The sequence below is a fragment of the Festucalex cinctus genome, chromosome 1 (genome assembly GCF_051991245.1).
Source record: "Festucalex cinctus isolate MCC-2025b chromosome 1, RoL_Fcin_1.0, whole genome shotgun sequence".
Lineage (NCBI taxonomy): Eukaryota > Metazoa > Chordata > Actinopteri > Syngnathiformes > Syngnathidae > Festucalex > Festucalex cinctus.
In genome coordinates this window covers 151,035-168,313 of record NC_135411.1, presented here as the reverse complement: position 1 = coordinate 168,313, position 17,279 = coordinate 151,035, and the positions used below count along the sequence as shown (strand labels likewise).

The 17,279-nt window shown below is 44.1% G+C and overlaps 1 protein-coding gene across 1 annotated transcript in view; it reads left to right on the top strand.

The window, feature by feature from the left end:
- The window catches only part of LOC144006151 (uncharacterized), a 34,052-nt gene extending 22,355 nt beyond the window's left edge, over nt 1–11,697 (top strand). The window contains exons 5-8 of the mRNA XM_077504860.1: nt 303–1,726; nt 9,885–11,513; nt 11,552–11,633; nt 11,690–11,697. Coding sequence (XP_077360986.1) covers nt 303–1,726; nt 9,885–11,513; nt 11,552–11,633; nt 11,690–11,697 — 3,143 coding nt within the window. The remainder of the gene's footprint in view (nt 1–302; nt 1,727–9,884; nt 11,514–11,551; nt 11,634–11,689) is intronic.
- The last annotated feature ends 5,582 nt before the right edge of the window (nt 11,698–17,279 follow it).

Sequence of the window (17,279 nt, the reverse complement as noted above, 5' to 3'; positions counted from 1 at the left end):
ACAAATAGGTGTTTTAATTTTCTATGTAAAAGTTGAAATGTATGCGGATGGACAATATCAACTCAACTCAGTTTAGTCGACTTAGAGAGATTAAAATGGTTTTAGATTTGACCTTATATCGGCTGTCAGATTTTTAACAAGGCTAATACTTTTTTTCTTTTTTGTTTTTTGGGGATGGGCCAATCCGAGTGTGCGGTGGCCCCAAGTCGAGGTGCGTTGTAGAAACAATAATGCACATCATCTCACGCTTGAAATTTGACTTGACCAACCCAAATGTGTGTTTGTCTTCTTGTGTCCTGCAGACGTCGCTGAGAAATATCTTCGTCCTGACCAAGAGGACATGAAGCCTCCGAATGTTAAAGAGGAGGAAGAACATCCTTACATCGAAGAGGAAGAAAAGCCCGTTCGTGTCAAAGAGGAGGAGGTTGAGGATGATGTCACCAAGTCACCAATGACCTTCGCCCCTTTAAAGAGTGAAGAAGATGAAGTCAAGGGTGAGAGTGAAGAGGGCAGAGGGGCGGAGCCTCCAAACAGGATCTTAAATCCTCAAAACATGATTCCAGAAAGTGATGCAGACCACTGGGGATCATCACGAGCAAAAAGTGATGACATAAGGTCCCTTTATTCTTATGCTGACTTTGATGATGATGATGATGATAATCTGGATGGTAATTATGAACGCGCTGCTGATGATAGGTCGTGTCACACTGATGACAAATCCTGCGAATGTTCTCACTGTGGGAAAACATTGAGTTCAAAAGGAAGTTTGAAAATTCACTTGAGAAGACACACTGGGGAAAAACCTTTTTCTTGCTCAGATTGTGGCAAAAGCTTCTTTCAGAAGTCAGAATTAACGATACACACAAAAACACACACTGGGGAAAAACCTTTTTCTTGTTTAGATTGTGGCAAAAGCTTCTCTTGGAAGTCATATTTAACAAGACATACAAGAACACACACTGGGGAAAAACCTTTTTCTTGCTCATATTGTGGCAAAAGCTTCTCTGACAAGTCAGATTTAACAACACATACAAGAAGACACACTGGGGAAAAACCTTTTTCTTGCTCATATTGTGGCAAAAGCTTCTCTGACAAGTCAGATTTAACAACACATACAAGAAGACACACTGGGGAAAAACCTTTTTCTTGTTTAGATTGTGGCAAAAGCTTCTCTCGGAAGTCAGCTTTAACAACACATACAAGAATCCATAGTGGCGAGAAACCTTTTTCTTGCTCAGATTGTGGCAAAAGCTTCTCTCAGAAGCCAAATTTAACATTACATTCAAGAACACACACTGGGGAAAAACTTTTTGCTTGTACCCACTGTGGCAAAAGCTTCTTTCAGAAGTCACATTTAACAACACATACAAGAAGACACACTGGGGAAAAACCTTTTTCTTGTTTAGATTGTGGCAAAAGCTTCTGCCAGAAGTCAGAATTAACGATACATACAAGAAGACACACTGGCAAGAAACCTTTTTCTTGCTCAGACTGTGGCAAAAGCTTCCCTGCCAAACCTGAATTAAGAAGCCACATAAGAACACACACGGGACAGAAACCATATTCATGCACAAAATGTGGGGAAAGCTTTGCTTCCACCAATTCTTTAACAGCACATGCAAAAACACACACTGGAGAGAAACCGTATTCCTGCTCAGATTGTGGAAAAAGCTTCTCTTCCATGTCAAATTTAAGAAAGCACACAAGAAGACATGGTGGGAAGGAACCATTCAGTTGCAGTGTTTGTCCTAAAAGATTCTCTTGTAAAAAAGCTTGCTGAGAGACACGAGTGTGCTGGTGAGAATGGCAGCCATCTTTGAAGCTTCAAAAAATGAAGGGAAGTGAGACTGGTGTGCTGTAAAAGTGTCAATGCATCTTAAAAGTGTAAATGTGATGCTTTCAAAACTACTCAACCTGTAAATATTAAATGTTTGCTCTTAATGTGTTTAAATGTCAATGTATGTTTTTTCTTGTACGTAATTTAGGAAGTTATTTTTGTTTGCTTTGAATGTTGTTCATGGTTGTTTGTTGATGTTTGTACGTGTTGTGTATTTGCTTGTGTAAAGCACATTGATTTGCCTTGTGTATGAAATAGAAATAAAGCCACCTTGCAATTTTCCCCAAATAAGCGTCGACAATACGTTCAGACACACAAAGCCATCTGTGATTAAAAATTTTTGTGCTACAGAAGCTGGCTCTTGGGACATGGAATGTCACCTCTCTGGCAGGGAAGGAGCCTGAGCTGGTGTGTGAGGCAAAGAAGTTCCGACGAGACATAGTCGAACTGTCCTCCACACACGGCTTGGGCTCTGGTACCAGTCCTCTCGAGAGGGGTTGGACTCTCTTCCACTCTGGAGTTGCCCATGGTGAGAGGCGCAGAGCAGGTGTGGGCAGTCTTATTGGCCCCCGGCTCAGCGCCAGTACGTTGGGGTTCACCCCGGTAGATGAGAGGGTAGCCTGCCTCCGCCTTCAGGTGGGGTGACGGGTCCTGACTGTTGTTTGTGCATATGCACCAAACAGCAGTTCAGAGTACCCACCCTTTTTGGAGTCCCTGGAGGGTGTGCTGGAGAGTGCTTCCCCAAGGACACCCTCATTCTGCTGGGGGACTTCAACGCTCACGTGGGCAATGACAGTGAGACAGGGAGCGACGTCATTTTGAGGAACAGCCCTCCCGGTCAGAACCCGAGTGGTGTTTTGCGATTGGACTTCTGTGCTTATCACGGATTGTCCATAACGAACACCATGTTCAAACATAGGGGTGTCCATATGTGTATTTTGCACCAGGACACCCTCGGCTGCAGTTCGATGATCGACTTTGTTGTCGTGTCATTGGATTTGTGGCCACATGTTTTGGACACAGGTGAAGAGAAGGGCGGAGCTGTCAACATATCACCACCTGGTAGTGTGTTGGCTCCAAGGGTGGGGGAAGATGCCGGTCCGACCTGGCGGACCCAAACGTATTGTGAGGGTTTGCTGGGAACGTCTGGCGGAATCCCCTGTCAGAAAGAGTTTCTCCCTCTGGCAGAACTTCTCCCTTGTCCCGGGGGAGGAGAGGGTTCCGAGGGGGCTATGTTCCGCGCCTCCATTGTTAAGGCAGCCGATCGGAGCTGCGACCATAAGGTAGTCGGTGCCTGTCACGGCGACAATCCTCGAACCACCAGCGGAAAGGCATGCCGTCAAACTGACAAGGAGTCCTATCGGGCCTTTTTGGCCTCTAGTACTGCGGAGGCAGCTGACAGTTACCGACTAGCCAAGAGGAACGCGGCTTCGGCGGTTGCTGAGGCAAAAACTCGGACATGGGAGGAGTTCGTTTGAGGCCATGGAAAATGACTTCCGGACGGCTTTGAGGAAATTCTGGTCCACCATCCGGCGTCTCATGAGAGGAAAGCAGTTCACTATTAACACTGTGTATAATGGAGATGGTGTGCTGCTGACTTCGACTCGGGACGTCGTGAGTCGGTGGGGGGAATACTTCGAAGATCTCAATTGCACCAACACGTCTTCCTTTGAGGAAGCAGTCTGCCGAATCTGAGGTGGGCTCTCCTATCTCTTGTCACGTTTCAGTTGGTTTGGGTTTTTGTTTTATTTTGGTGAGCGTTGGTTGTCTGGTGTTCCTGTCTTCTTCCCCAGTCTCGTTATGGTTTACCTGGTCCACCTGCTTGTGTCTTCCCTTCCTGGTGTGTATTGCTGATTGGTTCCCCCTCCCTGCTGTGTCTCCCAGGTGTGTCCTGTTATTGTCATTAGTGTTTGTATAAGGGAGTGGTGTTTGTCCCACACGGGTGTGGGAGCATTGTTTGTTGGGATGTTTGTTGTTTGTTGTTTGTTGTTTGTTGTTTGCTGGTTGATGTTTGCTGGTTGAATGTCTGCATGTCTGGTCACCGTGGTGTCTTTATTACCAAGTCTACCAAGTCCTTATGGCCAAGTCTACCAAGTCTGTTATTGCTAGTGATGGCAAAATGAAGCCCCGTAAAGCAGTGAAGCCCTGCAGTGAAATGCTTCACACACACGTAGGGGCTTCAAGATGATTCATTTCCTCGACGACGCCATCATGTGGACAGAAAAATGTATAACATGCTTGGTGCATGCAATAAAATGGTGGGGTGTAAATCATGCTCTAAATACAAAAGAATATATATTTGAAGAGTGTTTTAACATGAATTGTTCTGTGTTACTTTGTCTATGTTTGTGCTTATGCAACAAGTGAAAATGTGAAATAAGGAGGTAAAATAAAGTGCTTATTCATTTTTATTTAAAAACTATTTTTTCCGAAGTTTTTGGACTCAGGCGGTTTCTTTTTTTTGCAGAGAATTTCCCCTGCTTTGGAAAAAAACTCTTTCACATGGTACTGATGAAGCAGGGGTGCATCGATATGAGATAGCAAGTTTGTATAGAATTGGACGCGTATATTTCTGTGATTCCCAGTACTGAAGGGGACTTTCAACTGTGAACAGAAAAATGTGAATTTTATGTGTTGTCACATTTTATTTTATTTTATTATTGGAATCTGTTAAAATAGTACCTTCTGAGGTGAGATCTGCTCAAAGTGCTCCTAAACAAGGGCAAATCTCTTTCTTGCTGGTTCCATCGCAAAAAGAAGCTCGTCAAATCGAATGCCAAAAGCAAAAAAAGTAGCGCAATAAGGGAACCGAAAACACAAAAAGTGAAGGGGAATCCATAGCGTTTCTTTGTCGCTTTTATTTCGAACTACACTCAAACCTAGCGAATCATTTCCTGAATCAGTCACGTGGTACCCTTGCTTCGTGGGGCTTCAAACGTCACCACGTACGTCATCAACACACGCATTGACACGCCGTTCATGAACCACTCATCTGCATTACTCGGCACACGCTTCAGGGATTCGACCCGAGAAGCACATCACTAGTTATTGCCAAGTTCAAGTCTTCTACGCCAAGTCTTCCCTGCCAAGTCTTCCACGCCAAGTCTTCCACGCCAAGTCTTCCACGCCAAGTCTTCCACGCCAAGTCTTCCACGCCAAGTCAGCCACGCCAAGTCTTCCAAGTCAGCCACGCCAAGTCTTCCAAGTCAGCCACACCAAGTCTCTGCCTCACGCCATGCCAAGTCTCTGCCTCACGCCACGCCAAGTCTCTGCATCACGCCACGCCAAGTCTCTGCATCACGCCACGCCAAGTCTCTGCATCACGCCACGCCAAGTCTCTGCATCACGCCACGCCAAGTCTCCGCCATGATCTGTGTCCACGTCCAGCCCAGTGTCCTTCCCTTCAGTCTCGTCCAGTCCTTCCCCGTCATAGTCAATAAAGTTCCTTACATCGTTCTTCCACTTGCTCTTCCTGCCTGTTTCCTCCACTTTTGGGTCCATCCATACCCCATACGTAACATCTCTGGGTTCAAAGTCACTGAGGTGGTTGGAAATCTCCTCGGTGGCAGGGCCCTGAGGGTGGATGAGATCCGCCCGTAGTTCCAAAAGACTCTGGATGTTGTGGGGCTGTCGTGGTTGACACGCCTCTAACGCTCCTTGGTAAATAATTTACAACACTATTGCTCAAGATTTATTTATTTTTTGCATTTTTATATATTTTAGTTTGGTTTTAAGGTATTTACAAAGAAAAAGGGCAAGGTTAAAATGTTAATTTAAAGATGCCGGGAGAATTTGTCGGCTGCGTGACGTCACTCTCGTGGATTTTGACAGCACGCACGTATTGTTTTTTTTTTTCACTCACTCACTCAGAGAAGCTAACGTGTGAATGAGTGAGTGAAAAAAAAAATCCATGCGTGCTTTCAAATTGCCGCGTGAGTGACGTCACACAGCCGACAATTTCGCCCTGCCCCGTTTGCGACACGCCCCCCCCAGGTGGGGTTGGGCTGGGGTGGTGGGGGTTTATAGGACAAAATCACCCCCAGAAGTTAAGAGAAGCCCAGATCTGTAAATTGACAAGTAGTTTGTTTGTTTCGATCCTGCATTTAAAAAAGTGCATTTTCCTGAGTGAAACCGGCAGACTGGGCCTTTAAACTCATAACATTTGGTGGTTAAATCTCATCCCTGATAATAAACATTCAGTTTACCTCAAAATGCTTGTTCAACTTTGATGGCGAATTTTTAAACTGCACATTCACCACAAAAAAATTGAACTCTTTTCAGTAAGTCAAATTTAAACGGGCATTTAAACTTTACAATTATATAATAAAACTGAAAAACGGAATGAGACTTTCGATTCCAACTGCAGCAAAAATGGCGACATCTGCCGATGACTTGTGGCATTGCTTGCGCTGAAGCCCCCGGACAATTTCCAGCAGCCAATCGTAACGCAGCGGGGGCGTGTCCTGCCTGACTTCCGCCGCACGTCTACGTTCGTTTCTTCACGTGCTCACTGCCGTGGCCGGCGGCCACATCGCGTTTCATCAGACGTCCTCTGCTAATGAATTCTTTTTGATTTGGTGTTGGACTGAACACACAGGACTCCCATCACCATTTTGAAGGTCTGCGACACCGTTTATTAAATGTCGGCGTGTTTTTAAACTCGTCTCGGTGCGCGTTGATGCTTCTCGGCCAAGTTAGCTTAGTTTAGCTTAGCTTAGCTCGCTAGCCGCTAACAAAGAGAAGCACATAACACGTGGTCAGGAAGAGACCAAGTGTGACTTTGTTGGCATTATTGTGCCAAAATGTCGGCGAAAACGACACCAAAGGACGAGGAGGAACTCTTTGGAGTCAAAGAAGAGAACGAGCAACATTTTCAACCGCTGGACGACGTTTGCGAGGAGTCTCGAATTGTGCTACACGCAGCAGGTTTGTACACTTCTTATTACTCTCCCTTGCGTAGCACTACTATATAGCGTTAAAAAAAATCACTGCAGTCCTCATTGTTGTACATAGTAATTAAATTCAACTGTTATTTTAAATAGTGAAATAAATTGATTTGATTGGTTGATTCCGGACAGGGGCCGATTATACAGTCATGAGACAGTCATACCAATGTATCTGACAAGACGTGTGCGATTTTAAGAACACTTAGGTGCACAATAAGACTGTATTAAAACGGTGGTACAATACTACAAATTATTTTTTTTTGTCGGTATACATATCCCTGTTTCCCACATAAATTTTTTTTTTTTTTTTTTACAAAACAGTCACAGTTTTGTCATGATTACTGCATTATTACATTCAACTGCTGTTGCAACCAGTGTTAATTTTGACAAGAAATTTTAATTTAGTTTTAGTTATAGTCTTTTGACTAAAATTAACAAGTTTCAGTCATAATTTAGTCTTCTGATTGTATTTTAGTTTTGATCCAATTTTAGTCGACTAAATTCACAGTTTAGTCTATTTTCCTTCAGCATACGTTTAAACTTTTATGCAGAAAATTATAGCACACCTATTTGTGACTTTAGTTTAACACGCAAGACACATTTCATACAATGGTGTCTTTATTGTTTCAATGAATCATGTTCAACTGACAATAATGTAACTTTTCACCTGAATAAGAAAAAGTGCATAATTTAAATTGCTTGAGATTAATCTTACAGATGCACAATTTATGTTTATGTACAACACTTTGTATACAGCAATGCCTGTTCTTAGAGCGCTTTATAAATAAAGTTGAGTTGAGTTAAAGTGCAGTGAACACAACATTTTCTGAGTGGTTCTTTTCTCATTCATTCCGATTGGGTTGTGTGAATTTTCACGACTGTGTTGTTTTCATTTTCATTTTAGTCATTGACGAAATTGTCAGTCAATTTTAATCATAGTTATTGTCTGAATGAATGGCTTCTATTTTAGTTTTCATTTAATTTTCGTCGGGAAAAACAATTAGTCACGAACATTATCATGTAAATATTTCGGCGACAAAAATATCACTGGTTGCAACTGTAGCATTCACGAAGACGGGAGTCAATGACAATCGATTCCGTTTTGCAAATAAGGGCCGAGTTCATATGGGCATATATGCGAACTGCACACAAGACGACACGTGAAAATGGAATGAAGCGGTTGCGCTTAATTAAGGTAAATTAATGAGTGAATTAATTAATGGAGGAAAGATTGAGGACTGGAGTAAGGCTCACTTTCTGTTGAAATCAGGTCACTTCCTGTTGAAATTGGACTACTTCCTATTGATAGGTCACCTCCTGTTGAAATTGGACTACTTCCTATTGGTAGGTCACTTCCTGTTGAAATCGGGCCACTTCCTGTTGAAATTGGGCTACTTCCTATTGATAGGTCAATTCCTGTTGAAATCGGGCCACTTCCTGTTGATTCTAAGTCGCTTCCAGGTCACTTCCTATTGAAATCAGGTCACTTCCGGGTCACTTCCTGTTGAAAACATGTCAGTTCCTGTTGATTTCAGGTCACTTTCTGTTGAAATTGTGTCACTTCCTGTTGAAATTGTGTCACTTCCTGTTGATTTGAAGCCACTTCTGGGTCACTTCCTGTTCATTTTATGCCATTTCCGGGTCACTTCCTATTGAAATCAGGTCACTTCCTGTTGAAATCGTGTTGCTTCCTGTTGATTTGATGCCACTTCTGGGTCACTTTCTGTTGATTTTAGGCCATTTCCGGGTCATTTCCTGTTGAAATCAGGTCACTTCCTGTTGATTTTTGGCCATTTCTGGGTAACTTCCTGTTCAAATCAACAGGTCACTTCCTATTGAAATCAGGTCACTTCTGGGTCACTTCCTGTTGAAAACAAGTCAGTTCCTGTTGATTTCAGGTCACTTCCTATTGAAAGCAGGTCACTTTCTGTTGAAATTGTGTCACTTCCTGTTGATTTCAGGTCATTTCCTATTGAAATCAGGTCACTTTCTGTTGAAATTGTGTCACTTACTGTTGATTTGAAGCCACTTCTGGGTCACTTCCTGTTCATTTTATGCCATTTCCGGGTCACTTCCTATTGAAATCAGGTCACTTCCTGTTGAAATCGTGTTGCTTCCTGTTGATTTGATGCCACTTCTGGGTCACTTTCTGTTGATTTTAGGCCATTTCCGGGTCATTTCCTGTTGAAATCAGGTCACTTCCTGTTGATTTTTGGCCATTTCTGGGTAACTTCCTGTTCAAATCAACAGATCACTTCCTATTGAAATCAGGTCACTTCCAGGTCATTCCTGTTGAAAACAAGTCATTTCCTGTTGAAATCAGGTCACTTCCTATTCAAGCCGGGGCATTTCCTGGCGAGAATCCCTGGTGTACCAAATCAATTGGCCAAGATGGCTGCCGCTGAGGGCAGGCGTAGGGTACAAAATAGTGAATTGTGGGTAAGGCGTGAATATTTGGAATATGTTTAAATTGGAAAGATGAGAATGGGATGAATCATGTGGAAGTAGGGGTCTTCCAGCCTAACTATGGTTACAAATAGGTGTTTTAATTTTCTATGTAAAAGTTGAAATGTATGCGGATGGACAATATCAACTCAATTTAGTCGACTTCAATCAATAGAGAGAGATTAAAATAGTTTTAGATTTGACCTTATATCGGCTGTCAGATTTTTAACAAGGCCAATACTTTTTTTTTCCTTTTTCTTTTTGTTTTGTTTTTTGGATGGGCCAATCCGAGTGTGCGGTGGCCCCAAGTCGAGGTGCACTGTAGAAACAATAATGCACATCATCTCACGCTTGAAATTTGACTTGACCAACCCAAATGTGTGTTTGTCTTCTTGTGTCCTGCAGACGTCGCTGAGAAATATCTTCGTCCTGACCAAGAGGACATGAAGCCTCCGAATGTTAAAGAGGAGGAAGAACATCCTTACATCGAAGAGGAAGAAAAGCCCGTTCGTGTCAAAGAGGAGGAGGTTGAGGATGACATCACCAAGTCACCAATGACCTTCGCCCCTTTAAAGAGTAAAGATGAAGTCAAGGGTGAGAATGAGGAGGGCAGAGGGGCGGAGCCTCCAAACAGGATCTTAAATCCTCAAAACATGATTCCAGAAAGTGATGCAGACCACTGGGGATCATCAAAAGCAAAAAGTGATGACATAAGGTCCCTTTCTTCTTATGATGATGATGATAATGATAATGATGATAATCTGGATGGTAATGATGAACATGCTGCTGATGATAGGTCGTGTCACACTGACGACAAATCCTGCGAATGTTCTCACTGTGGGAAAACATTGAGTTCAAAAGGAAGTTTGAAAATTCACTTGAGAAGACACACTGGGGAAAAACCTTTTTCTTGTTTAGATTGTGGCAAAAGCTTCTCTTGGAAGTCACATTTAACAACACATAAAAGAATCCATAGTGGCGAGAAACCTTTTTCTTGCTCAGACTGTGGCAAAAGCTTCTCTCAGAAGTCAGCTTTAACAACACATACAAGAAGACACACTGGGGAAAAACCTTTTTCTTGTTTAGATTGTGGCAAAAGCTTCTCTTGGAAGTCAGCTTTAACAACCCATACAAGAAGACACACTGGGGAAAAACCTTTTTCTTGTTTAGATTGTGGCAAAAGCTTCTCTTGGAAGTCAGATTTCACAATACATACAAGAAGACACGCTGGCGAGGAACCTTTTTCTTGCTCAGATTGTGGCAAAAACTTCTTTCGGAGGTCAGATTTAACAACACATACAAGAACACACACTGGGGAAAAACCTTTTTCTTGTTTAGATTGTGGCAAAAACTTCTTTCGGAAGTCAGATTTAACAACACATACAAGAACACACACTGGGGAAAAACCTTTTTCTTGTTTAGATTGTGGCAAAAGCTTCTTTTGGAAGTCAGATTTAACAACACATACAAGAAGACACACTGGGGAAAAACCTTTTTCTTGTTTAGATTGTGGCAAAAACTTCTTTTGGAAGTCTGATTTAACAACACATACAAGAAGACACACTGGGGAAAAACCTTTTTCTTGTTTAGATTGTGGCAAAAACTTCTTTCGGAAGTCTGATTTAACAACACACACAAGAACACACACTGGGGAAAAACCTTTTTCTTGTTTAGATTGTGGCAAAAGCTTCTTTTGGAAGTCAGATTTAACAACACATACAAGAAGACACACTGGGGAAAAACCTTTTTCTTGTTTAGATTGTGGCAAAAACTTCTTTTGGAAGTCTGATTTAACAACACATACAAGAAGACACACTGGGGAAAAACCTTTTTCTTGTTTAGATTGTGGCAAAAACTTCTTTCGGAAGTCTGATTTAACAACACACACAAGAACACACACTGGGGAAAAACCTTTTTCTTGTTTAGATTGTGGCAAAAGCTTCTCTCAGAAGTCAGCTTTAACAACACATACAAGAATCCATAGTGGCGAGAAACTTTTTTCTTGCTCAGACTGTGGTAAAAGCTTCTCTTCGAAGTCAGACTTAACGATACATACAAGAAGACACACTGGAAAAAAACTTTTTGCTTGTACCCACTGTGGCAAAAGCTTCTCTCAGAAGTCACATTTAACATTACATTCAAGAACACACACTGGGGAAAAACCTTTTTCTTGCTCAGCCTGTGGCAAAAGCTTCCCTGCCAAGTCTGAATTAAGAAGCCACATAAGAACACACACACGGGACAGAAACCATATTCATGCACAAAATGTGTGGAAAGCTTTGCTTCCACCAATTCTTTAACAGCACATGCAAAAACACACACTGGAGAGAAACCGTATTCCTGCTCAGATTGTGGAAAAAGCTTCTCTTCCATGTCAAATTTAAGAAAGCACACAAGAACACATGGTGGGAAGGAACCATTCAGTTGCAGTGTTTGTCCTAAAAGATTCTCTTGTAAAAAGCTTGCTGAGAGACACGAGTGTGCTGGTGAGAATGGCAGCCATCTTTGAAGCTTCAAAAAATGAAGGGAAGTGAGACTGGTGTGCTGTAAAAGTGTCAGTGCATCTTAAAAGTGTAAATGTAATGCTTTCAAAACTACTCAACCTGTAAATATTAAATGTTTGCTGTTAATGTGTTTAAATGTCAATGTATGTTTTTTTGTACGTAATTTAGGAAGTTATTTTTGTTTGCTTCTAAATGTTGTTAATGGTTGTTTGTTGATGTTTGTAGGTGTTGTGTATTTGCTTGTGTGAAGCACATTGATTTGCCTTGTGTATGAAATAGAAATAAAGCCACCTTGCAATTTTCCCCAAATAAGCGTCGAGAATACGTTCAGACACACAAAGCCATCTGCGATTAAAAATTTTTGTTGAACAGTGTTATCACTGAAATGATTGACGCAAAAGTCCTACTTTTTTTTTTTTTTTCCTTTTTTTGTTGCTAACTCAACCCGAGATCAAACCACCACAGCTCCATGCGAGCTAACACGCCATATGCTCGTGCATTTTACACATTTTATCTTTCTATGTAACAATTTTCGCCTTCCCAGTCCCGGCGGCCGCAACTGCACCTCATAAGGCACGCTCTGCCGTGGATGGCCGATCAGCCCCTGGCTTATGCTATTTTCACGCACGTTTTGGAACCAAGGCGAAGAGGGGCCGCGCCCCTTGCTCCTTTGTTGCGTCGGAAAACGGCAACGCCTCCACTCAGTTGCAGCTGTGAGTGGGGGCGCAGAGTGCCGGCTGCTGTTTGTCACGGACACCCTCTCCAGACTCAAATTCCTTTGTGACGCCGGCGCCCGCAGAAGCGTGTTGCCTGCCTCGGCTGAAGATGCTGCCGGGGGCACTCACGGCCCGCACCTGTCAGCGGCCAACGATGCACCTATCCGGACCTACGGCACTAAGACAGTGGTTGTATGTTTTGGGGAGCGCCGGTTCACTTGGGACTTTGTCACTGCTGACATTTCTTTTCCCCTTCTTGGCACGGACTTTTTGTGTGCCCACAGTCTACTGGTGGATGTTAAAAATGGCCGCCTGTTGGACGCTGTGACGTTTTCCACTGTTGCTTGTGGGTGTGATGTGGAGACGTTTGAGGGCCTTGCCAGCCCGCTCTCAGATGATGACGTGTTCACGCGGCTTCTTGGAGAATTCCCCAGCCTGACCACGCCTACATTTGCAGCCACTACTACCAAGCATGGGGTCGAGCACCACATCGAGACCGTGAGCCCGCCGGTTCATGCTAAGGCCCGACGCCTCAACCCTGATAGATTGGCCACAGCTAAGTCCGAATTCGCCAACATGGAACGCCTTGGCATAATTCGTCGTTCCGACAGCCCGTGGGCCTCGCCTCTCCACATGGTTCCGAAGTCGGACGGCGGCTGGCGACCGTGTGGAGACTATCGCCGCCTCAATGATGCCACGCCGCACAATCGCTATCCCGTCCCGCACATACAGGACTTCTCTGCCCACCTGGCAGGTGCGAAGGTGTTTTCCAAGGTCGACTTGGTACGGGGCTATCACCAAGTTCCGGTACGCCCCGCCGATGTGCCTAAGACTGCTGTGATAACACCTTTCGGACTGTTCGAGTTTCTCAGGATGCCATTCGGCCTTAAAAACGCGGCACAGTCTTTTCAGCGTCTCATGGACTCTGTTCTCCGGGACATGCCGTTCCTCTTCGTCTACTTGGATGACATCCTGGTGGCCAGCTCCTCCATCGGAGAACACCTTTCACACCTCCGGCAGCTTTTCTCCAAGCTCAGCCAGGCTGGACTGATTATTAACCGAGCTAAATGTGTCTTTGGTGTGCCCTCCATCCAATTCCTCGGCCACCTCATCAACGAGGACGGCGCCACCCCGCTCCCGGCAAAAGTGGAAGCTGTTGCCGCTTTTCCTCGACCTCAGACGGCCCAGGGTCTCGGCGAGTTCCTCGGGATGGTGACTTTTTACCACAGGTTCATCCGCCATGTGATGCACCCGCTTTACGACGCACTTAAGGGTGTGGCTCCTAACCGTGCGGTCGACTGGACCGATGTGAGAGTCAAGGCTTTTGAAGAGACGAAAGCCGCGCTGTCCCAAGCGGCCTTGTTGGCCCACCCGCGCCCGGATGCCCCGATCGCCCTCACTACTGACGCATCTGATTTTGCCGTCGGGGCCGTTTTGGAGCAGCGCGTCGAATGTGCGTGGCAGCCGCTCGCCTTTTTCAGCCGCCGCTTAGTCCCTCGGGAGCGCAAGTACAGCACGTTCGACAGGGAGCTCCTTGCTGTCTGGCTGGCGATCCGCCACTTCCGCTTCATCCTGGAGGGCCGTGAGTTCACGGTCTTCGTTGATCACAAGCCGTTCACCTTCTCCATGTCGAAGTTGTCCGAGCCGTGGTCCGCGCGGCAACAGCGCCAGTTGTCGTTCATATCTGAATACACCACGGACATCCCACATATCGCTGGCAAGGACAACGTGGTCGCGGATTGTCTGTCCAGGGCAGCCGTCAACACGGTACAGCTGGGCCTCGACTTTTCCCGGATGGCGGCCGACCAGGCTTCCGATCGTGGCACCCAGTTGCTTCGGAGCTCCGACACCGGGTTGCAAGTTGAACGGGTGGCGGTCGACGACTCCGGGGTCGAGCTGTGGTGTGACGTCTCCTTGGGCTGGCCTAGACCGCTGGTGCCCTCTGGTTGGCAGAGGGCCGCCTTCGACATGGTGCATGGTCTCTAACACCCCGGCAGGAAGGCATCGTCGAGGTTGGTGGCTCAGAAGTTCGTCTGGTCTGGGTTGAAGAAAGATGTACGGGCCTGGGTCGATTCATGCGTGGCTTGTCAGCGAGCCAAGGTCCACCGTCACACCAAGGCGCCTTTGGAGACTTTTGTTGTGAGGAAGTTTGACCATGTCAACGTCGACATCGTAGGTCCGCTTCCTCCTTCCCAGGGCTTCACCTACCTCCTGACGATGGTGGACAGGACGACCCGCTGGCCAGAGGCCGTTCCCCTCACCTCCATATCGACCAGTGACGTGGCCCGGGCGTTTATCGGGACCTGGGTCGCTCGGTTTGGACCGCCGGCGGACCTCTCGTCCGACAGGGGTGCGCAGTTCACGTCAGAGGTTTGCTGAGGGCCTCGGGGTCAAGCTACACCGCACCTGCGCTTATCACCCTCAGGCTAATGGGCTGTGCGAACGGTTCCATCGTTCGATGAAAGCCACTTTGCGCGCTGGTCTTTCTGAAGGTAATTGGGTCGACAAGCTACCCTGGATCATGCTGGGCCTTCGTACTGCACCTAAGGAGGACCTGCAGTGTTCGTCGGCCGAGTTGGTCTATGGACAGGTGCAAAGAGTGCCAGGAGATTACAGACTATTTAGAAACAGAATAGCAACTTAATGCAATTAATGGCGCGACAAACTAAACTTTATTGCAACAAACACACAAACGTAGCACATATGAAAAAGACTATTTCCACAAAATTATGAGGTGGAAATAGTATTTTAAAGCTGGTTTAATTGTGATATACATACAAAATGTTAGTTTTTGTTAGCCATCTTTAAAATATATTTTTCCATAAAGGCCTACAACAAGCAATACTAGGTGGTATATTTATGACAAAAAGTAGCCTACTTCATCATTTTTTTTTTAAATTCCTCTCCAAACATGATTTTATGATGCATGTAAGCATTATGTAATGTACATGCTTCTGTAACTTCAAATAACCACTCCCATTTTTTTGTTTTCCAAATCACATTTATTTTGTGACATCAATTTATGCAGTTGCTGCAGCGTCTGTGAATGTTGTAATCTGAATAAAAACCAATGAGTTCTCCTCTTTTTCCATGTCCCCAGAACCCTCTATATTCTTTAAATATAGAATTGCATTGGATGCAAGGGGTGAGGCAATAGGGGATCCTGTACATCTTTTTGAAATCGGGTGAAAATGCACTCCAGTTGACGACACCTGGTAGATAGACAGTCAAGTCATCTTATGTATATAGTGCTTTCAAACAGCCTTAGCTGTCAGATAGATAGACAGACAGACAGAATTATTATTTTTTGTGTCCACCCATCCATGATCTTAACCACTTATCCTCATGATCCCCACTCCCTCACAACTTACTGTCTAGCCACTGAAAATGTGCTTCCCTACGAAATGATTCTTATCTGATGATCATCCAGAATCGGGTGCATGTCAGGGCCAGCACGTGGATTGCGCCTTCGCCATCATTGAGGACAGCAAGAATCAGGATGGATCGTAAAATCTCCTCTGGTAGCTGTGAACATAACCGCATAAACTAAAAATAGACTTGTCTTCATCATCAATATGATCATCATTATCTTCTTGGAACAAGAGAAGTGCAATGAAGAATTCCTTATCAGCATGTTTTTGTAGCTTTCACATAATTTGTTTATATTGTATAAATGTCAGAGCCACATGATTCTCTGATAAAGATGCAATATTAAAGTCTCTACTCTGTGTAGTTCTGTTTGACTAGCCAGTGAGTGTATATCATCAGTTCATAACTGTGCTTCACCTCCAAAGTGTAAAATACATCAATAAAAATTGTTGCATGCATGCCTGACAGATGGAAGCGACCACTCTCTCTGCAGAAGGCTTCTTGACCTTGGTTGCTGACGTCGGACGTTCCTCCTTAAGTTCAAGGGAATGGGATTAATTATATGTTTTGGACATGTATACACTACAATGACAATTTGCATAGATTAATTGGGGTTTGGAAAATTCTGTCCATTATTCTTACCTTGGCATTCTCATCTATTTTCCTCTTTCTGGAAATGCGAGCCAGCCTTATTTCTGTGCATTAGGTTAGAAAAAGCTTTTCAAATTTGAAAGGTCTTTCTTTAAAAGTCTGTGTCATTTGTTTAATTGTAATTTTCTATATAGAGTACTAGTGGCATCCATTACTTGGCATCAGTATCAGTGAGTACTTTTTAGGTTGTAGCGAAATGTATTCATCATTCATAAAACTAACAATACATTCTTTTTCATATTTATAAAAATTGCTTACCATGGCAACTAAGAAAGAATTGCCATATTGACAAAATTTAAATTGATTATAGTGGTCTTCAAACTACAACATACCTTCATGACAAACTGCCGTCTTATCTTGAGTTTGCAGATGTGCCACAACATATGCAAACTCTCCACCTTTGGCACAAATGCTGCATCTGTATCGGTTCAAGCCTTCCAAAATGGGTGCTGGTAGGTGTCCATCTTTATAGACGGTTCGATGAAGCTGAGTGCAAATTAGAACACATTTTATTTGTATAAATCTTTTGTCATCCGACTGTAGAATTGGCCAATTACAATCCAAAAACATACCAACAGAAATAGAAAAAACTGGACTCATGTAAAGATTTCTTAACGTTCATGCCACAACAGAGTAAAATTATGTTATTATTCAAATCCCATCGATACATTAATGGTAATTAATTACGTAGCTACGCTATACAGGCCTATCTGCTGCAAATATGTGACGTATTGGGCTTACGCCATTTTGCATTACGTACAGCGTCACGGTGGATTCCCCATTTGCAAGTTACTACTTTTAGGTCAGCATA